At 43.5% G+C, this 18623-nt stretch overlaps 1 protein-coding gene across 1 annotated transcript in view; it reads left to right on the top strand.

The window, feature by feature from the left end:
* The window catches only part of LOC110296736 (regulator of G-protein signaling 20), a 142006-nt gene that overhangs the window by 35999 nt on the left and 87384 nt on the right, over positions 1–18623 (top strand). Inside the window, 4 exon segments of the mRNA XM_021165499.2 lie at positions 2836–2859; positions 2861–2892; positions 2894–2930; positions 2932–3129. Of these exon segments, the coding sequence (XP_021021158.1) occupies positions 2836–2859; positions 2861–2892; positions 2894–2930; positions 2932–3129 (291 nt within the window).

The raw sequence follows: 18623 nt of genomic DNA, 5'->3' as shown, positions 1-18623 counted from the left end.
CTAAGCTCTTTTAGGCATCTTGGATGCGGTCCAAACTTTTAAGTCTCGGAAGTGTGCAAGGTGCCATTCCATCAGCGTTTTCACTGCATTCTAACTTCCCCGTGTGTGGGCAAGTAGCAATGGCTGAGGCTGGGTACAGTCCGGGTGTAGGTCGCTGGAAAGGAGCCAGACCTGTTTTAACTTCTTAGCTTCACTCAGTTGCTGGCGTCCTGCAACAGGTTGGTGGTGGGTTATGGGACCACCGCCGCCCACGTGGCTACTCTGCACCTGGGGCTCAAAAGCTAGGAGCAGGTGTGGCCCAGACCCGTGGTCCGGGTGACTGAACCCATATGATCCGCCCAGGTTCGGCTCTTCTGTGCAGCCAAGTGTGTTGGCATGCGTTGAGCACTCCTCCCCCAAAACACACACACACACACACACACACACATACACATACACACACACTCACACACACACACACACACACACACACACACACAGCTGGAGAGCTACCACTGTCCCCTCCCAGGGCAAAGCGACCCTCTATCTCTGGGTGAGGTGGCCGGTCTGAGTTTTCCAAATGGCTCCTTTGCCCTCCACAAGTGAGCTGTTGGCACACCTCCAGAAACACCCAGAGCTCACAGCTCCATCTGCTAAACTACTGTGCAGTAGCAAAAGCAGGGGCAAGGGCCTGTGAATCTGGAGAAGAAAAATTCTAATTGACCCTATTCCCCAAGAAACGGTATTGAAGGAAAGCCCAGATCAACTCTTTCCCGCGCATACAAACGACAGTGACAAAATCAGCCAGAGCTCGGCTGCTTCCCAGAAAAGGCCTCATGAATGAGAATGGGTTGCTAGGTTTCCTGCCCCCACCCCCACTTCGCGACAATCCCTTCCCACAAGGTTTCCACTGTCGAAAGAAAACAGGCAGGCCCAGTGACTACCAAGTCCGGGAACCTAGCCAGGCCCAGGAGCGCCCGAGGCCGCTCCCGCCGTCAGGACCCTGGAGAGTGCCTGCGCCTCGCCCCTTTGGGACCAGAGCCCAGCTTTCCCTGGCGCTCTCCCCACCGGAGCCAAGCCGGAGCCGCAACACACTGTCACTTTTATTCGTTGCTTCCCGCCTCCCACTTCATTTTTCTTGGCAAGCACTACTCTTTTATTCACAGACAGATTGAAATGTTTTTGTGTTTTGTTTGAGGGAGGTGTTTGTATTGGCAGAGTTATGTTCCAGTTTGTAACTACACTAAATAAGTGCCCAAGAAGCTAAGACAGGCTTAAAGATGGAAGTGATGGCCTTCAAACAGCACTAAAGAGCAGGGTGGTACATACCTGTGAACAGTAGCCTGAGGCCAGAGTGGAAATCTTAATATTCACCTGAGCTACTCAGCGAGGCATTGTCTCAACAGCAACAACAACAAAACAAACAATAAACAAAATTTAAAAACAATGAAAAATATTTGGAGACATTTCTTTTAGCAACCCTACTTCCTCCTCCTCCTCCTCCTCCTTCTCCCCTCCTCCTCTTCCTCCTTCTCTTCCTCCACCACCACCACCACCTCCTCCATCTCCTCCTCTTCTTATTTGAGACATGTTCTTAGATTCCTATGCATCTTATGCTGACACCACCTTGTCAGTGTGAGATTATGGGCAGCATTGCTGTACTGAACCTAGGGCTTCCAGCATGCTATGAAAACATTCTCTCAAATGAACTACATTCCCAGCCTTACCTTGCATGTTAATTCTCTCACTAAGGCAAGAATTGTTAAACTTTAAAGTTTTGAGTGGTGGTGGTGGTGGTGGTGGTGGTGGTGGTGGTGGTGGTGTGGACAAAGTGCTTTCTAAGTAGTCCCAGTTGTCCTGGACCTTCCTATGTAAACCAGGATGGCCTTGAACTCACAGAGCTCTGCCTGTCCAAGTGCTGGGATTAAAGGCATGCACCATCACTCCCAGCCAAAGATTATTTTTAAAGACTAACTTTCATCTTTCATTTTGACAAAAGTAGATAAACTGGGAAATTAAAGCGTCATCCCCACAGTTGGGGGTTATTAGTGGGAAGGCTGTTTCTAGGACCCTGTGCTCCTGACTACTACACTAATATGCCCAAGAATGTCATCTTTTTAACTTTCCAAGAAAAAAAAAAAAGCATGTTTACTTTCATCCTCTTTCATGCATAAGTCTCCTAGGAATACATTTCAGGAAGCAGAACTCTGAAAATAAGAGGTACAGATGGAGTTCAGAAAAGAGGCCTGAAGGCTTACAAAACTGAACAAACTCCCCACTATGCTGAGGTGAAGTTGGTCACTTCCTACCCGCCTCCCAGTGTAAGGTGGGTCTGGATGCTTTCTGGCTGGCCTGAGAACTATCCAAGTCTCACTTAACAGCTACCCCAGTGGGACCTGGTAACTATTACGACCTCAGTGGTCTATTGGAGGACAGGGCAAGGAGAATTCTGATGAGGGAAGGGAAGAGGAAAAAATGCAAAATTGAATAGATGACGGCGCCCACCACGTTTAATGTGCATACAGATCATATGGGGTGTAAATGTGCAGGTTTTGATGAACTAGGCTAGGAAAGGGACACAAATTTTGCATTCTTATGGAGCAGCTGGATACTGAATATTGGCAACAGCTGCTGGTTCGGAGACCACAGCGTTAGGTAACGTAGTTTAAATGAGGGAAGAAACTAAGCTAGTGCTTTTTCTTTTTACTCCCACTGACCTTCTCTTGTATCCCCAAAGCAATTCTCAAAATGCTTCTGCAAGGTCGCAAATAGGTGACTGTGGACAAGATCGTACTGATGTGTTGGTTTTGTTTCTCGCCTTCCTTACATACCCTTCCCGCCTCCCGCCCTGCACAGCTCCCAGACTCCACCGGGTCGACTCTATTTCGCCACCTTTCTAGCCTGCTCTCCAGCTGTCTTCTGCGACGACCCCCTCCCGTGGCTTGCCTGCGGCGCTGGGACTTTCCCTCTCAGCCAAGCTCCTGGCCTACTGCCTGGCTCTCTCCAGAGCCCCACCGCCTACTGTTCCTACTTGAGGCCTCAATGGCACTGCCAGGACGACGTCCGAGGGGTCGTCTACTGAAGCTGACAAGTCCGAATCCGGAGCCCAGAGGAGAGGACGCCTGTACTGAAAAGAGTTCACCGGAGTCCGTGAGTACTGGGAACTCCACCAAACCCACCCTCGGCTTCTGGAGGCCCCAGCCTTTCCCACTTGCTCTAATCCTGATTGATCCAGCCCACCCGGGCTGGCCTGGATACTGAAAGGTTGGCACAGCGCTGGGCACACGGGAGGAAAGGGCACCTGAGGCTCCCGGACACTCCCACCTCCACCGAGGCTTTAGAAGCTACTTTCTCCCAAGCGATCTGTTCTGTTTCTACCATCCTAGGAAGCAAGACGCCTCCGAAGATCTTTTCCAACTGTAGTTGCAGCTTCCCCTCGAGCCTCCCCAAGCATCCCCGCACTTTGTAACCGCTCGCAGCCGTGTTCATGCCCCCACTCCTCTTCCCTCTCCCAGGAAGAGGGAGGAAATGACGTGATGTTATTTTTGTGTCAGGTCACTTTGCTGTTTGTTTGAGTTTAGCCCTCCGAGCTCAGGCGCACTTGCCCCGGGGGTTCACTCCAAGGGTTACTTCGCTAGCCGCGGCGACCCGGGGGAGGGGCATCCTCAGAGGTAGGCGCCAGGTTCTGCATATGCGCGGGGGCTTCCCCTCCCACCGCCTGAGTCGCAAAAGAAAGGGAGACTGCCGAGGGACTGAGAGAGACCGGAGTCCCCGCTTAGGCTTTCTTACGTACACTCCACCCTGCCATCCCAATCGCCAGGTGGGGCCATCCAACTCTGGCTGGCTGGCCGGAACTGAGTAGGACCACTGTTTAGAGTGGGAGAACAGATCTCTAGAAAGGCCATACAGAGAGAGTTGGGGGCGGATGTTAGTGGCGCTGAGGTCAAAGGGTCCAGTGGGGATTGCCCAGCAGGGGCGGGCAATTCACAGGCGCGAGACCCGGGGTACAAAGCACCAGCTCCTCCCTTACACCCAAGCATCTCTTCATTCACAAGGCCCCAGTACTCATTTACAAACTCTGGATCGCCCCCACCCCCACGGCGTCCCCCGCAAGCTAAGGCCAGGGGATAAAGAGAAAGGGCCTTACAGGCACCCTCAAAGCTCGCTCCCGCCGCACCCACTATTTCGTTGCGATTAGAAGAGAGGAGCCAGGATCCGGGCTCCGCTCGCCCGATTTGGGACTAGGGAGTACCCCCAGCCTCCGAGTGCTGCGTGCTGCCTCCAGAAGGAGGCGAGCCAGGAGGTTGCCCTGCCCCAGGAAAGCGAGCGCCGGGGCGGAGAGGAGTCAGAGAAGTGAAAGGAGGAGGAAGAGAGAAGAGCTCCGGAGCTTAGACCCAGAAACGCAGGAAAGGGCGGGTGGCAGAGAGCCAGCGCGGGCGGAGTAGGAACCGCTCTGACTAGTGTAAGAAAACTAAGGCACACTCTGGACGCATGCGCACGGCCAACGGAGGCCTGAGGGCCAGCGCTTCCCCTTCGGCTAGCCCAGCGGACCCTGGCCTGGTAAGTACCTGGCGTCCTCCTCGTCTTCCTCTCTGAGCCCCACACCCCACCCCCCACCCACCCCCGCGCCGAAGCCCTGGACCTGGCAGTAGAAGGAGCTCGAGGAACCTGAGACGCCAGTCTCCCTTGCCTGGTGGTGCAATCCCTGGCTGGTCATCGCCCTTAGGGTTAGTCAGTTGTGGCGAGTGGGTTGTGAGTTCGGAACATCCCATTGTCTGAGGGAAGGCTCCGAACCATTGTGATCAGTTATTATCAGACCCACCAAGCAGGTGGTCCGGACTCTGAGTCTCAGCGAGGGACGAAAAATGCCATTAAGGTCTAAAGTGCACATCAGACATGCCAAGCATTTGGGAGAGCCCAAGCGAGTGGATGAGTCTCGGCTCTCTCTCGGTTGGGGGAAGGATGCACCTTGGTCTGAGGACCTGGGGCGGGCAATTTGAGCGCAGGTTGAGGAGGTGACACTCCCGGAACGCACTACCTCCCTTTCAGAGAAGCGCATCACAGGCCGGCTGGCGGAGCTGAGCTGCAAGTAGGCGCTCAGACCGCGCCCGGAGCGCTGCGGGCGGCAACACCAGACAACTGAGTAGACCGAACAGTCACTTAAGGGACAGAAGATGGGGATTGTCCTTATCGGGCCTGGGAGCTAGATTTCCCACACTCGGGGGGCTGGGGAGGTTGGAACCCGCGGAGGTGCGGAGGCTGCAGCGACTGAAGGTTCGTTCGGGTAGGAAGCAGAGAGGCTGCGCGGAGGTGAGCGATGGGGAGTCGGGTCTTTGTATGATGGTGCCCTCAGACTTGGGGAAATTGGGCTGGCAAGGAGCCTAAAGGGAGACAGCTCCCTAGGACAAGGGTGTGCTCTTTCGGAGATCTGTGGCTAACCCCACCTACTGCTTCAGGGGAGTGGGTAAGGGAGAGGCCTCGGAAGAGGTAGCACGCGGGGGTGGGGTGGGTGTTTGGGGAGACGTTTCAATGCGCTGAAGGATTTCCACACATAGGGAGTGGGCGACCGAAGGTGGGCGTTGGGGAGGGGTGCACGGGCGCTGCGACCGCGCAGGTCTGAAGGTGGAGTGCGGGAGAGGTGGGCTCTCTGGGGCTGGGTTGGGTCAGGATCTTCCTGGAGTCCATAAGCAGCAAGCAAAACCTGGGCAAGAAGAGCTAGCTAGCCACACTCACACAACTGCTGATGGACGTGGGGTGAAAGCACGTTTGGAGCCGGGCTAAAGTGGGCAAGGGGGTTCTGGCCATAGCAACTGCTGCCTCTGCGCCCTCAGGTGGAGAACAGAGCCACAGCGCGAAGAAAGTGGTGCTGCAGAAGGGTTTCTGTCCTGACTGAGAGTGCTGGAAAGGAAATCCTCTCCAGAGACTGTGTTCTAGGCTACCCTCTTGTGGGTTTCCAAGACTTCACAGCCAGATAGCTGGCTGGATGGCCTTGGCTCCCACTTGCCACTGCAGGTTAATACAGCACAATTTCTGGGCTCCTGCTATGCAAAAACTAGTCAAATCGTTGAACAGACAGACGGCTCATGGGTTAAAAGAATGTACTCTCAACAACCTGTAGCCTTAGTGCTAGGGGATCCAGTCTCCTTGCCTCAGCAGGCACTTGGCATGCTTGTAGTGTTCCCACATACATGCAGGCACTCATGCATAGATATAAAATTTATAAATAAAAAAAGCTGTACCTACTGTTATTATATTGATGCAACACTGGCCTAGTGGAGTTCAAAATCTAAAGACATTATGAACATAAAAGTATGCATGCATCACTAGCCCCAGCTCTCCCAAGGCTAGGGAAGGAAAATATAGAACTTGAGATCAAGTGAGCTACATATTGTCATTCTTTCTCAAAAAAATAAAAGAATATAAAGATCAGTAGCATGATGCCTGTTTTCATATGCTATAAACAATATGTTTACACACTAAAAAGGGTTTTGATATCAAAAGCATAAAGCAGTAAATGTTTTCTCTCAATTCATAAATTTAAATACAGTTCATTTCTCTATCCCTGAACCCTTTGTGGATAATTAAGAGATATTTGTATATAAGCATCTAACATAATTTGAAGAGAACTTTTCTCTTTAAAAAGAGTTGGATTTGGTGAGATGTTACAACAGGTAAAGCACTTAGTGTGCAAGCCTGAGGACCTAAATTTAAATCCAGGCACCCAAAAGCACATGTAAATGTGGAAGGAAAGAACTGACTGCACAGACCTGTCTTCTGACCTCCCTGTGAACCATGTCTTCACCACCCCTCCAATACACCACACACAAAACCAACCAAGCAAACAAACCAGATCCCAATAGGAATAATTAAGTGCTTTAAAGAGTTGGGTTTATGGGGGGTAGATATATATTTCAGTTGATAGAGCACTTGTGTAAATGCACAAAGGCCCAGGTTCCAGCCCCAGCGCTGTGTAAACTTCTGTTGTGTCCATGAAGGTAATCCCAACACACAAGAGGATCAGAAGCTCAAGCCATTCTCCCTCACACAGCAAATTCAGAGCCAGTCTAGGCTACATGAGACCTTGTCTCGGACAATCAGGAAAGGAGTTCCTTTTGTTAAACAAATATACATTTAAAGAATTACACATTAAATCATGGTACTTATAAAATAGCCAATATAAATACTGAAATGAGGTACTTGATCTTTTATTTAAGAAAGTTTGGAGACTTGTTATATGAATAGACAGGCTAACACTTTGAAGAATACTAAGCAATTCACCCCAAAAGCTATTTATCACATAAAATATAGGATGATTGTGATAACCTAATTACTTATTCGACCTTCTTCATTTTACAAATGAGGAAACATTCAGAGAGTTTAGGATTTCAACTAGTGAGGGGCTGAAGGAAGACTAGAATTCTGACTCTTTCCTCATAGCTCTGACAAACTACCCTGAGGATCTGTGATCCCTTTCACAACCGTGAGGCTAGGATATACATAGAAGGATGAAATATACAGTATGTGTTAGCTTCAACACTGAGAAACACAAGGTTCTGTTGCCATGGTACTTGGCATTATAAAGACATGACCACAAAGGTGTTAGGACTAGCAGAGAATTAAGGTCCCATGAGGGGGTACATTCAGTTGCATATTCTATTAATACCTTTGAGAAATTTTATATTAGAAATCATCTTCAAGCTTCTTTTATATTTTAAAAATCTCTTTCCTGCTTGCCTGAAGGTCATTCCCATGAGAAGGCCTTCTAGGAAAGCTTTTTGTAATCACACAGGTGATTTTTATTCTTTCAAATTTTATGGACTGGCAAGTTAAATAGAAAATCTTGCCTATTTGAATAAAGGAACTTAGCTAGGGGTGTCACATTCCAGTTCTGAAAATCTTACCGTATATCCTACTTGAATATTCAAGTCTATCTATGGAACCATGCTCACTGTCTATGAGAAGATGTGGAGGACAGCTTAAAGGAGCCACCCTCACAGGAACAGCTGAGGAACTAATGTCTTCCCTTACAGAGTTATCTTAAGGAGCAGGGTGTTTCTGGGGAAAGTATTTCTAGAATTGTGCTGCATCCTTGAAGTAGGAGAGCATGGTTTTCTCTTGTATGTAAGCTGAATATCTATGTTACCCTTGATTTTGTGTCTCAGGGGGCCTTTATGTTCTTAGAAATATTGGGCATTTAGCAGGGAGTAACTTTCTAGACTAATCCCAAGCCAGTTCCACAGACAGGAATTTTGAAATGACATGTGTCAGTCAAGTCAGGTCGCAGCTCGATTATCATGTGAATCACTGTCCAGGTAGAAATCTGAAGGATGGTTTTTAGGGCACCACCAAGTGACTCACAATGTGAGCTTCTATTCAAATAAGCACAGTGTCATTCAACAGCTAATAGATTCATTGTGAGTCACCGTTTAGCATTCAGTACAACAAGAGTGTGAGTCACTGACTACCAGCAGTGTCTGAGATGTTCCCTGAATGTTACCTTGAGTTGAGAGTTTGAGGGTTTAGACATAGCTACAGGAGTTCTAGCACAATTGAACAGGCTCTAGCAGAGACCATTCATAATCAACTCTGATGGCCTTCCAGATGGAATATGTTCAAAGTGATATTCCATTATTAGGAATTTGGAAAACAGAGTACCTTGGTTCTAGTCTGCTGGTTTGATTCTATTTGCACTGGGGATCATTTGTGAACATAAGTAAGGTGCCACATTGTCCCAGCAGTATNACTTCACCTGAGTTATCTCCCAAGTTATTAAAGCCAGCTAACCATCCTGATTTGTAGTTATAAATTTAACTCTAAATTGTAAAATCCATTCAAATCCATGTTTCTATATGTATTTAAGACTAAGGCATCTGGTGCAAAATTACAATTTGACCTGATGAGGAGCTGGGTGGTGGTGTCCTGTGCTTCTCTGTCTAACAGTGAGGAAGCGAAGGCCTGGAATCTGGCTTGTGTTTTCCTTATGCCCCAGAGTGAACAGCTCAGAGTTAGATCATACATCTATAACAAGGATAACACGTGGCTGGCACTGATGTGTGTGTGTGTGTGTGTGTGTGTGTGTGTGTGTGTGTGGTGAATCTACACGTACTTTCATGCTTGGGATGAACACACCAGGCCTCAGATATCCATCGGTGATCATCACTAAACTACACCCCAGATTCAAATATAAAACACATGTAACTCCTTTAGGGCTATATGACCAGATTCAAAGACAATAGAAATAATCATGTTCCATTCTGACCCTATAAAGGATTGGTGACTGATTGTGGGGTGATTGTGAGATTTAATGAACTAGAAGATTTCTTATAATTTCAATAAATGTTTTGTTGATAATTAGTATCAAAGAAAACAATATTAGACTATTGTCTAAAAGTGCATGTAAGGGGCATTCACCTAGCAAGTCCAAAGACCTGGATTTGATTTCCAACACAGAAAATAATATGAACATACATGTGTATTTTCTTTATTCATCCTATTTTGGGTTTTTAAAAAACAGAATCTAAAGTTTGTGATCTTCCTGGCTTGGTGTCCTGAGTATTTAGATTGCAGGCCTAAAACACTATTTCATCTTTTTATTTTTAGTGCTTACAAGAGAAATTTAGATATACAAGCTGTACACATAGGTATGTCATCTTCTAATTGCTGCTTAAGTCAGAGCTTCCACTCTTAGGACTCCCTACATTTGGCCAAATAGGTACTCTCTGTATAAAACTTTTCAGTGAATTATGAAACATCATTCCCAACCTTTCCCCCTGGGAGTCTGTAAAGACCTCCTGAGACATGGCAATCAAAAATTTCTCTAGATATTGACAGATTTCCCTGGGGGTGGACAATAAATCACCTCTGCTCTAGATCATAATAAAAAATATTTTTCAGTCCCCCACCGTTTAGGATGCCATCTTGCTTTCTCTAAGTCTGCATTTCTACAGTTAATCACTTCCATAGCCTCCTGTCAGTTGTGCTGAATTCTGAATTTCATGTACAAATTCAAAATAATCAACTCTAAAAAGTTTATAATCTCTGCATCAGCCTCCTAACTTTATGTCCTGTTTCTGAGATTCACTCATTATCTGGACCACTATTTATAGTGAGACTTTCATGAACTTGCCAGCTATATAAATATTGACACAGAGTCTTTTTAATATTTTAAAGCTTAGGCTTAGCAGTCTCCTGACTACTCTACCCTGACTAATCCTAGCCTATGCACTGCCATGTGGCCAGGTCTACTTCTCTGCTCCTCTCTGCTATGCTCTGCTCTGGTCCATTTGTCTACCTCTGAATCCACTGACAAATCTCTTCCCTCTCAATTCTTCTCCCAGAGTCCCTCTCTCTGCCCAGAAGATCCACTTTCCACTTCCTGCCCAGCTATTGGTCATTGGGTCTTTACTAGAGCCAAACAGATACAGTTCTAATTTCCTTAGGCAGGCGATGAAGGAACAAATACTTACAAAATATGAAACCTGGGTTGTGCCATGAAAATAACAATACCAGATCCTGCCAGCATTTAGCTCTTTGAGGATACAGAATTAACAACTGAATATACAAAGATACAACTTCACACAATGGATTTCAACAGTTTTTTTTTCAGTGATGAGCAATGCACCTTTTTATAAAGATATCACATGTATTGGTCCATTCCACTACTGAAGGATATTGAAGGTGGTTCTAGTATGTGGCTCCTTTGAGTGATAGTGATATGGACATTTTAGCCCATGTCTGTTGGCAGATGCATCTCTGTTTGCTGTGTGAACAGGGGTGAAATTGCTAGGAGATAATTGGTCCAGGATATTTAGCTTAGTAGATACTGTCGAACTGTTCCAAACTCCAAATCAATTTACATTCCTTCTAGCAACATATGTTGTGCTTGACAATCTCATTGTACTTGGTGTTGCTTGCCAACATGTCAGTCATGTTGATGGCTGTGCCGTGCAAGCTCATTGTGGCTGTCACTCATCTTCCCCCACTTACTAATGTTGACCATCTTTTCATATTTTTTGCCCATCTTGGTAACGTAAATTAAAATTGTTGGATTTGCACTTCTGCTTTGGGTTCAATGTACTCCTTGTATCTGTGGACTGATGTCTCTCACCAACCTTGGAAGTTTTTCACTCAGTGTTTTGTTTGTTTTCTTCAATTTCTCTTCAAAAGTCTTGCTCACTTTTGTGTACCAACTGTTGTTATTGTCGTTATTAATTTGTAGGGGTTCTTGGTGTATTCCTAATACAAGGTGTCTTTCAAAACATATATGTCTATGCTTGTGTGGACATTTCTGCTTCTCTAGTCCAACGTTCCAAAGTCTTCATATTCTTCCTAAAACAACATGGTCATGTTCTTCACAGCAACAGCCCATTCTCTGATACCAACTTGTGTAGTAGTTGCTTTTCTGTTGCTGTGATAAAATACTATGACCAAAAGCAACTCACAGAAAAGAGAGTTTATTTTGACTTATGGTTCCAGGGGTATAAGAATGCATCATGGTAGGGAGAAATGACAGCAAGCAGCAGTCATGTTGGCAGGAACAAGAAGCTGAGAGCTGCCTCTTCAAATGCAAGCACAAAAACAGAGCGCAAGCTAGATGTAGGGTGAAGCTATATACTCTTAATGCCTGACCTCAGTGACATGCTTTCTCCAGCAAGGCTGCACATCCCCTCCCCCCAAACTTCTACAAACAAGTCCATCAATTAGAAACCAAGTGTTCTAATTCCCAAGCCTCTGGGAGACATGCTTATTCATCCACCACAGTAGCGCAGTTGGTAGGGTCCTTATCCAAGCCTGTAGGAAACCCTGGATTTGGTTCCAGGTAATAGCAATTGCCTGTCCTCCCAGCAATTGAGAGATGGATGCAGAATGATTAGAAAGCAGGGAGGGGGAATAAAATATAGAGTGTAAAAATTAAATTAATTTTTAAAAAAAATTTAAAAGATGATGCAAAAGAAAAAAAATTAGTTACTGAAGAAGATTAAAAGGAAAGGAAGAAAGAAAGAAAGAGAGAGAGAGAAAGAAAGAAAGAAAGAAAGAAAGAAAGAAAGAAAGAAAGAAAGAAAGAAAAAAAGAAAGAAAGAGAGAGAGAAAGAGAGAGAGAGAGAAAGAAAGAAAGAAAGAGAAAGAAAAAGAAATTCATGGTCCCCTCAACTATGTGCCAAGTTCAATGCCAGCATGAACTACATGAAAATAAACAAGTGAATAAATCGATGGTGTTTTCCTCTTTGATTTTGGCTTGCCACAGTGATATAACCACACATAAGTGTCTTTCTGCTTTGGATTTGCACTTCTGCTTTGGATTCAATGTACTCCTTGTATCTGTGGACTGATGTCTCTCACCAACCTTGGAAGTTTTTCACTCAGTGTTTTGTTTTGTTTTCTTCAATTTCTCTTCAATTTTTCCATTTGTACTACTTTTTCTTCTCCTGTTTCTGTAATCCAAACTATACTATTTAAGATGTTTTCTTCCCCTCCCATCATGTCTCTCTCTTTCCTTGGTCCTGTGTGTGTGTGTGTGTGTGCAAGCTTGCTTCAATTTGATTATCTATTTAACTGTGATTTGATTTCCTAGGCCTACCTTCCTTTATTCCTAATATTCTGCAAAACCAAATAGCAACTTATCAATTTTGAATTTATTTGTTCTATGTTAAATGTAGTTTATCTATTTGATACTTTAATGCAAATAAAAATTCCTTGGTGGAATTAATCTTTTTGTCAGCCTTGTTCATTTAATTCTTGTCTGCTAAATTTAATATTAAGACTATGCATCTCTATCTACTGTTTTTAAATTCATCAGTTGTGTTCTTTTGTCCCTAGTAATTTTTCCCCAGAGGTATATCTACTATAGGAATAATGGACTGATAATTCCAGGCCTAAAAGACTTTTGTGGGCTGAATCTGCTTTCAGTTTTAACAAACCATGGCTTACTTCTGTTCATTCTTACCCCTTAAGTTTTCTCTTGGGCTTTGTTTGGATCCAAAGCCTTTTAAGAAACTTGGTCCCACTTTAAAGGTTTCCAGCTCAACTCTTTCCTCCGCTCCCCATTGGCTTCTAGGCTCAAAGGTAAGAGAGTCCTCAGGGAAGCAAATTTACTACTCTCCTTGGGTGAACCTTCAGTCTCAGCAATTCTACTTTGTTTAATCATCTTTGATTCTGTAGAACACTCTACTTCCTCAGAAATGGAATAATAGCTGTTTATTTGTGTTTTTTCAGGTTGTTGTGTAAGAACAACAATCATCTCTGGCCTCCTGATCCTTTTCAGTTAAGTTTTTCTTCTGTCTTGGGGTCACAATATATTTTAATCTTTATATTATATCACTTGTTTTCTGTGGAACTCAGAAAATATATACTACATATCTGTAATATTTATAACTATGTATAAGATGCAGTATGTCCGTGACTTTAAAATATTAAAGAACCATAATCTTGGCAGCTCTTGGGTTTCAGACTACAGCTCTGTGATTAAAAATATGAGCACTGGATAAAAGAAAATGCAGTTTCTAATTTGTTTTTACTTATTTCCTTGCAAACTTCTGAGTCTGAACACATATAATACTCATAACAGTGTACCACAGTAAGTATTCAAACCATGGTTCAAGAAAACAATTAAAGACTCATTAGTTCTCTAGCACATATCCATCATTGTTTTGGTGTTGGACCATGCATGACTTTAAGCATTTGTGCTTTGACACAATTGTTTGAAACATTTAAACTTTGTACCATTTAAACATGATTTTGAGAAAAGTTTTTCAAATATAAAAGTCTATACCTATGACCAGATATCAAGGAAAATGTTAAGTGGATAAATTAATAAATTTACATTTTGCCAAATCGTTTGGTCATTTATAAAATTTTAAAGTTATCCATGGAATCTGAAGAATTCAGTTAAAATTCAGCTGTAGAAAATCACATTGATAGTAGTCTCTGCTGTTGTATGACAAAACTTTTCCTGGAGAGACGAAACACACATGTCTACTCACCCCAGGACAGACCAAAGTATGGATAACACCAAAGTTCAACTTGATTAACCATGAGTTTTACTAGGGTTACTTTTAAGAATATGGGTGAGAGGTTGCTTACAGGAGCAGAAATGACTCAAAGACAGCTGCATCACCAAGGCCCACCCCAGCATAAATGACAGCTCACATACGTTGGCAACCTGGAGCACACTGTACATCCTTCAGACAATTCAGCAGGTTGAAGAGTGTTGCGGGTAATTTTAAAATGCACTCTTGCTCCTTGCCCAATGCTGGCAATCGCCATATCACCCAGGTCCCACAGCTAATTTCGTCAGGCTTCTAACAACCACCCTTTCTCTGCCCCACCTGAGTTTCCAAGGATGTAAAACACCAGACAGTTATATTTTTAAACTAACCAGATAACTCAATGGCTGAGCAAAGAATATCTTGCCCCATCTTCCTTAGCCTCTGCAGCCACCTGTAGAAGCTAAGAAATATCAGTCCCTGAGCATGTCTGCTACTTCCTATCTGCTCCACAGCCTGGTCCAAATACCTCTCCCTCTCTCTCCTCCTCTTCCTCCTGGGACCCAGAAATCCCAACTTATCCTTCATCCACCGATTAACTTCCGCTGTCTTTATTGACCAGTTAAAATGGAAAGAAGGTTCACATGGCATCACCTGAGTACCGTGATGACCTCCTTATCAGGACAGCCCCGCTTGAGGAAGCAGAACTAGCATCAAATACAAACAGCACCAGGACACTCCGCAGCAGAGCAGTGTCTTTTCCATCTGTTTTAGGCATCTTGTCTGCTTTTTGCTTCTTTCAAACAGCTGATCTAGTCTCAGGGTCTTCTTTGTAGCGTGGCTTGTCTAAGAATCTTCTTTGTAGCTTTTTTTGCTAAATCTAGCAGGTCAGAGCCTAGTGAATCTGGTCAGTTTCAGGGACTTCCAAAGCTCTTTTGAGTTGTTTACCTTTCTGATTAAGGAGCTTCTTAGCATGGAATGTTACTACTGCTTCATGTTACAAATGGTGGTGATTAAAAAAACAGAATTAAGAAACATGAAGAAAATATTAATTGTATTTTCTGTAAATGACATTTCCTTATCATTTACCAAAGAAGCATCAGTGGGCCCTGTGAGTTATTTAAACATTATCTCTACTAATGATTTAAATTAATTTGTACAATTCAATTTCCTGAACCCAAGTTTTTATTTTGACTTTATCATTCTTTAAAAAAAAAAAACAAAAAAACAANCAAACAAACAAAAAAACCTGTGGTAATCAACATGTTGTTGGGGGTGGGGAAGCGTCGAGATTCTACTTTGAATCTGAGATGAAAACAGGAATCCTAGAGACAGACAGCAGGTAGAGCTGTTCCAGCTGGAGCAATGACAATGGCTTCTCATGTGTGTACCCAAGGCCTAGACACATCACCTTTGTTTCTGCAGCCTGAGCACTGGCATCATTTCTCTGGCATATTCAAGGAGGTCTGAACTCAATACAACTATTGGCAGATGGCAAGAGTTCTGTCTTAGTTAGGGGTTTACTGCTGTGACCAGACATCATGATCAAGGCAACTCTTTTTTGTTTGGTTGGTTGGTTGGTTAGTTGGTTTTCAAGACAGGGTTTCTCTGTATAGCCCTGGCTGTCCTGGAACTCACTTTACAGACCAGGCTAGCCTCGATCTCAGAAATCCGCCTGCCTCTGCCTCCTGAGTTCTGGAATTAAAGGCATGTGCCACCACGCCCGGCTGATCAAGGCAACTTTTATAAGGACAACATTTAATTGGGGCTGACTTACAGGTCCATAGGTTCAGTCCATTATCATCAAGGCAGGAGCATGGCAGTGTTCAGAAAGGCACGGTGCAGGAGGAGCTGAGAGAATTCCACATCTTCTTCTGAAGATTGCTAGTAGAAGACTGCTAGGATGAGGGTCTTAAGCCCACTCTCACAGTGACACACCTACTCCAACAAGGCCACACCTCCTCATAGTGCCACTCCCTGGGCCAAGCACACACAAACCAACACAGTATCCTATTACACATCAATCTGGAATTTCACTAGTGCAAAGCTTTGCCAATCAGATTTTCACTAGTGCAAAGCTTTGCCGATAATTCACTTTTGGTCTCCTGAATACATTTTAAAAATATATTGTTCTTTTAGGGAAATGACATTGTTTTAAAAAAAGCAGAAAATAAAAGAAAAAGAAAATACCATGATGTCATATCTCAACCCTACAAATAAATTTAGGATATAAAGTAAGGAAGTGTGAAAAGAATAAAATAGTATAAAATCAAAAGAAATAAAAAAAGTTTGGATTTATTGAGTACATATTCGTTATAAAATAAGTAAAAGGTTTCTTTCTTTTCCTCATTTTCTAGTATCTGTTTTTAAATTAATGAAAGCTTGAAAACTGTAAATACTGGTTTAGAGAATATATTTGTCTAGTTTATATGAAATCTGCTTCCAAGAATCAAAATAATGTATTTTAAATGAATTTTTGGTTATTATACCAAGAAAGTGTTTCATTGTGATGTTTTCATGCATATGAGGAAGAGTATTTGTTGTTCTTGTAAAGAACCTGGGATGGGTTCCCATGGTGATTTGCAGCATCTATAACTCCAGTTCCAGGGAATCAAATGCTCTTTTCTTACCTTGCTAGGCATAAGCACATATGCAATGCACATACAAAGCAAAACACTTATTGTCTTAGTCACTGCTCTCTGCTGTGAAGAGATGTCATCACCAACACAGCTTTTGGAAAAGAAAACACTTCATTGAGCCTTGCTGACAGTTTCAGAGGTTTAGTTCATATCATCATGATGGGAAGCATGGAGGAATTCAGGTAGGAATAGTATTAAAGAAATATCTAGGAGCTTTATATCCTGATCCACAGACAGCAGGAAGAGCAACAGAGACTAGCCAGGACATACTTTTGAAAATTCAAAGCCCACTCACAGTGACACACCAACTCCAACAAGGTCCTACCTACTAATCCTTCCAAACAGTTCGTCAACTGGGAATTGAGTATAAAAAATATATGAGCCTATGGGAGCTATTCTCATTCAAAGCACCACATATAAAATAAAATAAATCTTCAAATTTATTTGAAAGAAAGGGAGGGGGAACTAGAGCAGAAAGAGAAAATATTGTCCAATAATAAAAAAAAAAGAATGAGAACATTTAAGTCAAAGTATGAAGGAGAAGAGATAATAAAACAGTGTTTTAAAAATATGATAAAGTAAAAACTGACAGTATAGCAATAAACAAGCATAAACACATGGTTGAAAAAAGAAAGAATAAAGGGGGGGGGGGAGACGTGTTTCAACATTTCTCTAGGTCCTGGAAAATTAGAGACTGGTTTATGGTAGGAGGTGGCAACTAAACTATAAACTCTTTCCAATGTTGGTTTAGTTTGTTTTTGTTTTTGTTTTTTGTTTGTTTGTTTGTTTGTTTTTTCTGGTGTTGAGNCTGTATTGAACAAGGGTACAGTGCCTACCGGCATTGCCTTTACTCATGGGCCATTGCTGACCATGCTCCACTTTCCAGTGTGTGGGCTAGGCAGGTAATCCTACCCTCCAACTCTCCTGAGTTTTTGTGTCCCAGGTCCCCTAATGTCTTAGCTAATGGTGCCTCCCAAGTGCACTGAGGTTGGGGGAAGCAACATAGTTTCTTTGAAATATATATGGGTAGACCTGTCTTTCTACTTTCTTTTTTTTTTAATTAGATATTTTCTTTATTTATATGTCAAATGTTATCCCATTTCCTTGTTTCTTCTCTGAAACCATCTCTCCCACTAACCTCCCTTCCTGCTAATTAACACACCTACTCTGGCTTCCCTGTCTTGGCATTCCCCTATATTGGGGCATCGAACCTTCACAGGACCAATGAATTCATGAAATTCTCAGGCAAATATATGGAAGTAGAAAATATCATCCTGAGTGAGGTAACCCAACACAAAAGAACACACATGGTCTTTCTACTTTCAACAGCCCATTTGGTTCAGATGTGGGATCACTCCTATGTATTTGTAACCCTCTTCTTCTCTGTCTTTGAAATAGAATCTACTCTTTTTTTTTTTATTCTGATGCTAATCAGCTAATCACACAAAGTAGTTTTTAGTCTCCTCTCCTAGAACCACACCACCACAAAAGAAAAGGAGGTTATATTTAGATTAAAGTTTTGCTTCTCTTTTTATTGAAACTGACCATGAGTTTTTTTAATATATCTTCTGATATATTCTGTGTTCAACTCTTGGGGCCCAGCTGGTGGTTCTATTTTTGGAGATGTTTGAAATGTTAAGTGGAACTTACCTACAGGAATTAGGCCCCTGGGGGGGGGTATCTCGGCGGGGGAGGGAGGTATGTTCCAGCAGGTCCTCTCAGTCTCAGGTGGCTTACTGTCTGCCACGATGTGAGTGCCACATACTTCAGTCACCATGATGCTTCCCCTCCTCATGCACGCAGAGTCAGTGTCTGCAAAGTCCAGCAAAATAAACAATTCTCTGTACGCTGTTTCTCAAGGGTTTCACTACAACAATGAAAAAGCCATGACAAGACTTTTTCTTCACCTCACGTCTTATAAGTGTCTTATTTCTCTTCTCTTCTCTTCTCTTCTCTTCTCTTCTCTTCTCTTCTCTTCTCTTCTCTTCTCTTCTCTTCTCTTCTCTTCTCTTCTCTTCTCTTC

The sequence above is a fragment of the Mus caroli genome, chromosome 1 (assembly GCF_900094665.2).
Source record: "Mus caroli chromosome 1, CAROLI_EIJ_v1.1, whole genome shotgun sequence".
NCBI classification, from domain to species: Eukaryota; Metazoa; Chordata; class Mammalia; order Rodentia; family Muridae; genus Mus; species Mus caroli.
This window is presented reverse-complemented; position numbering and strand designations above follow the sequence as displayed.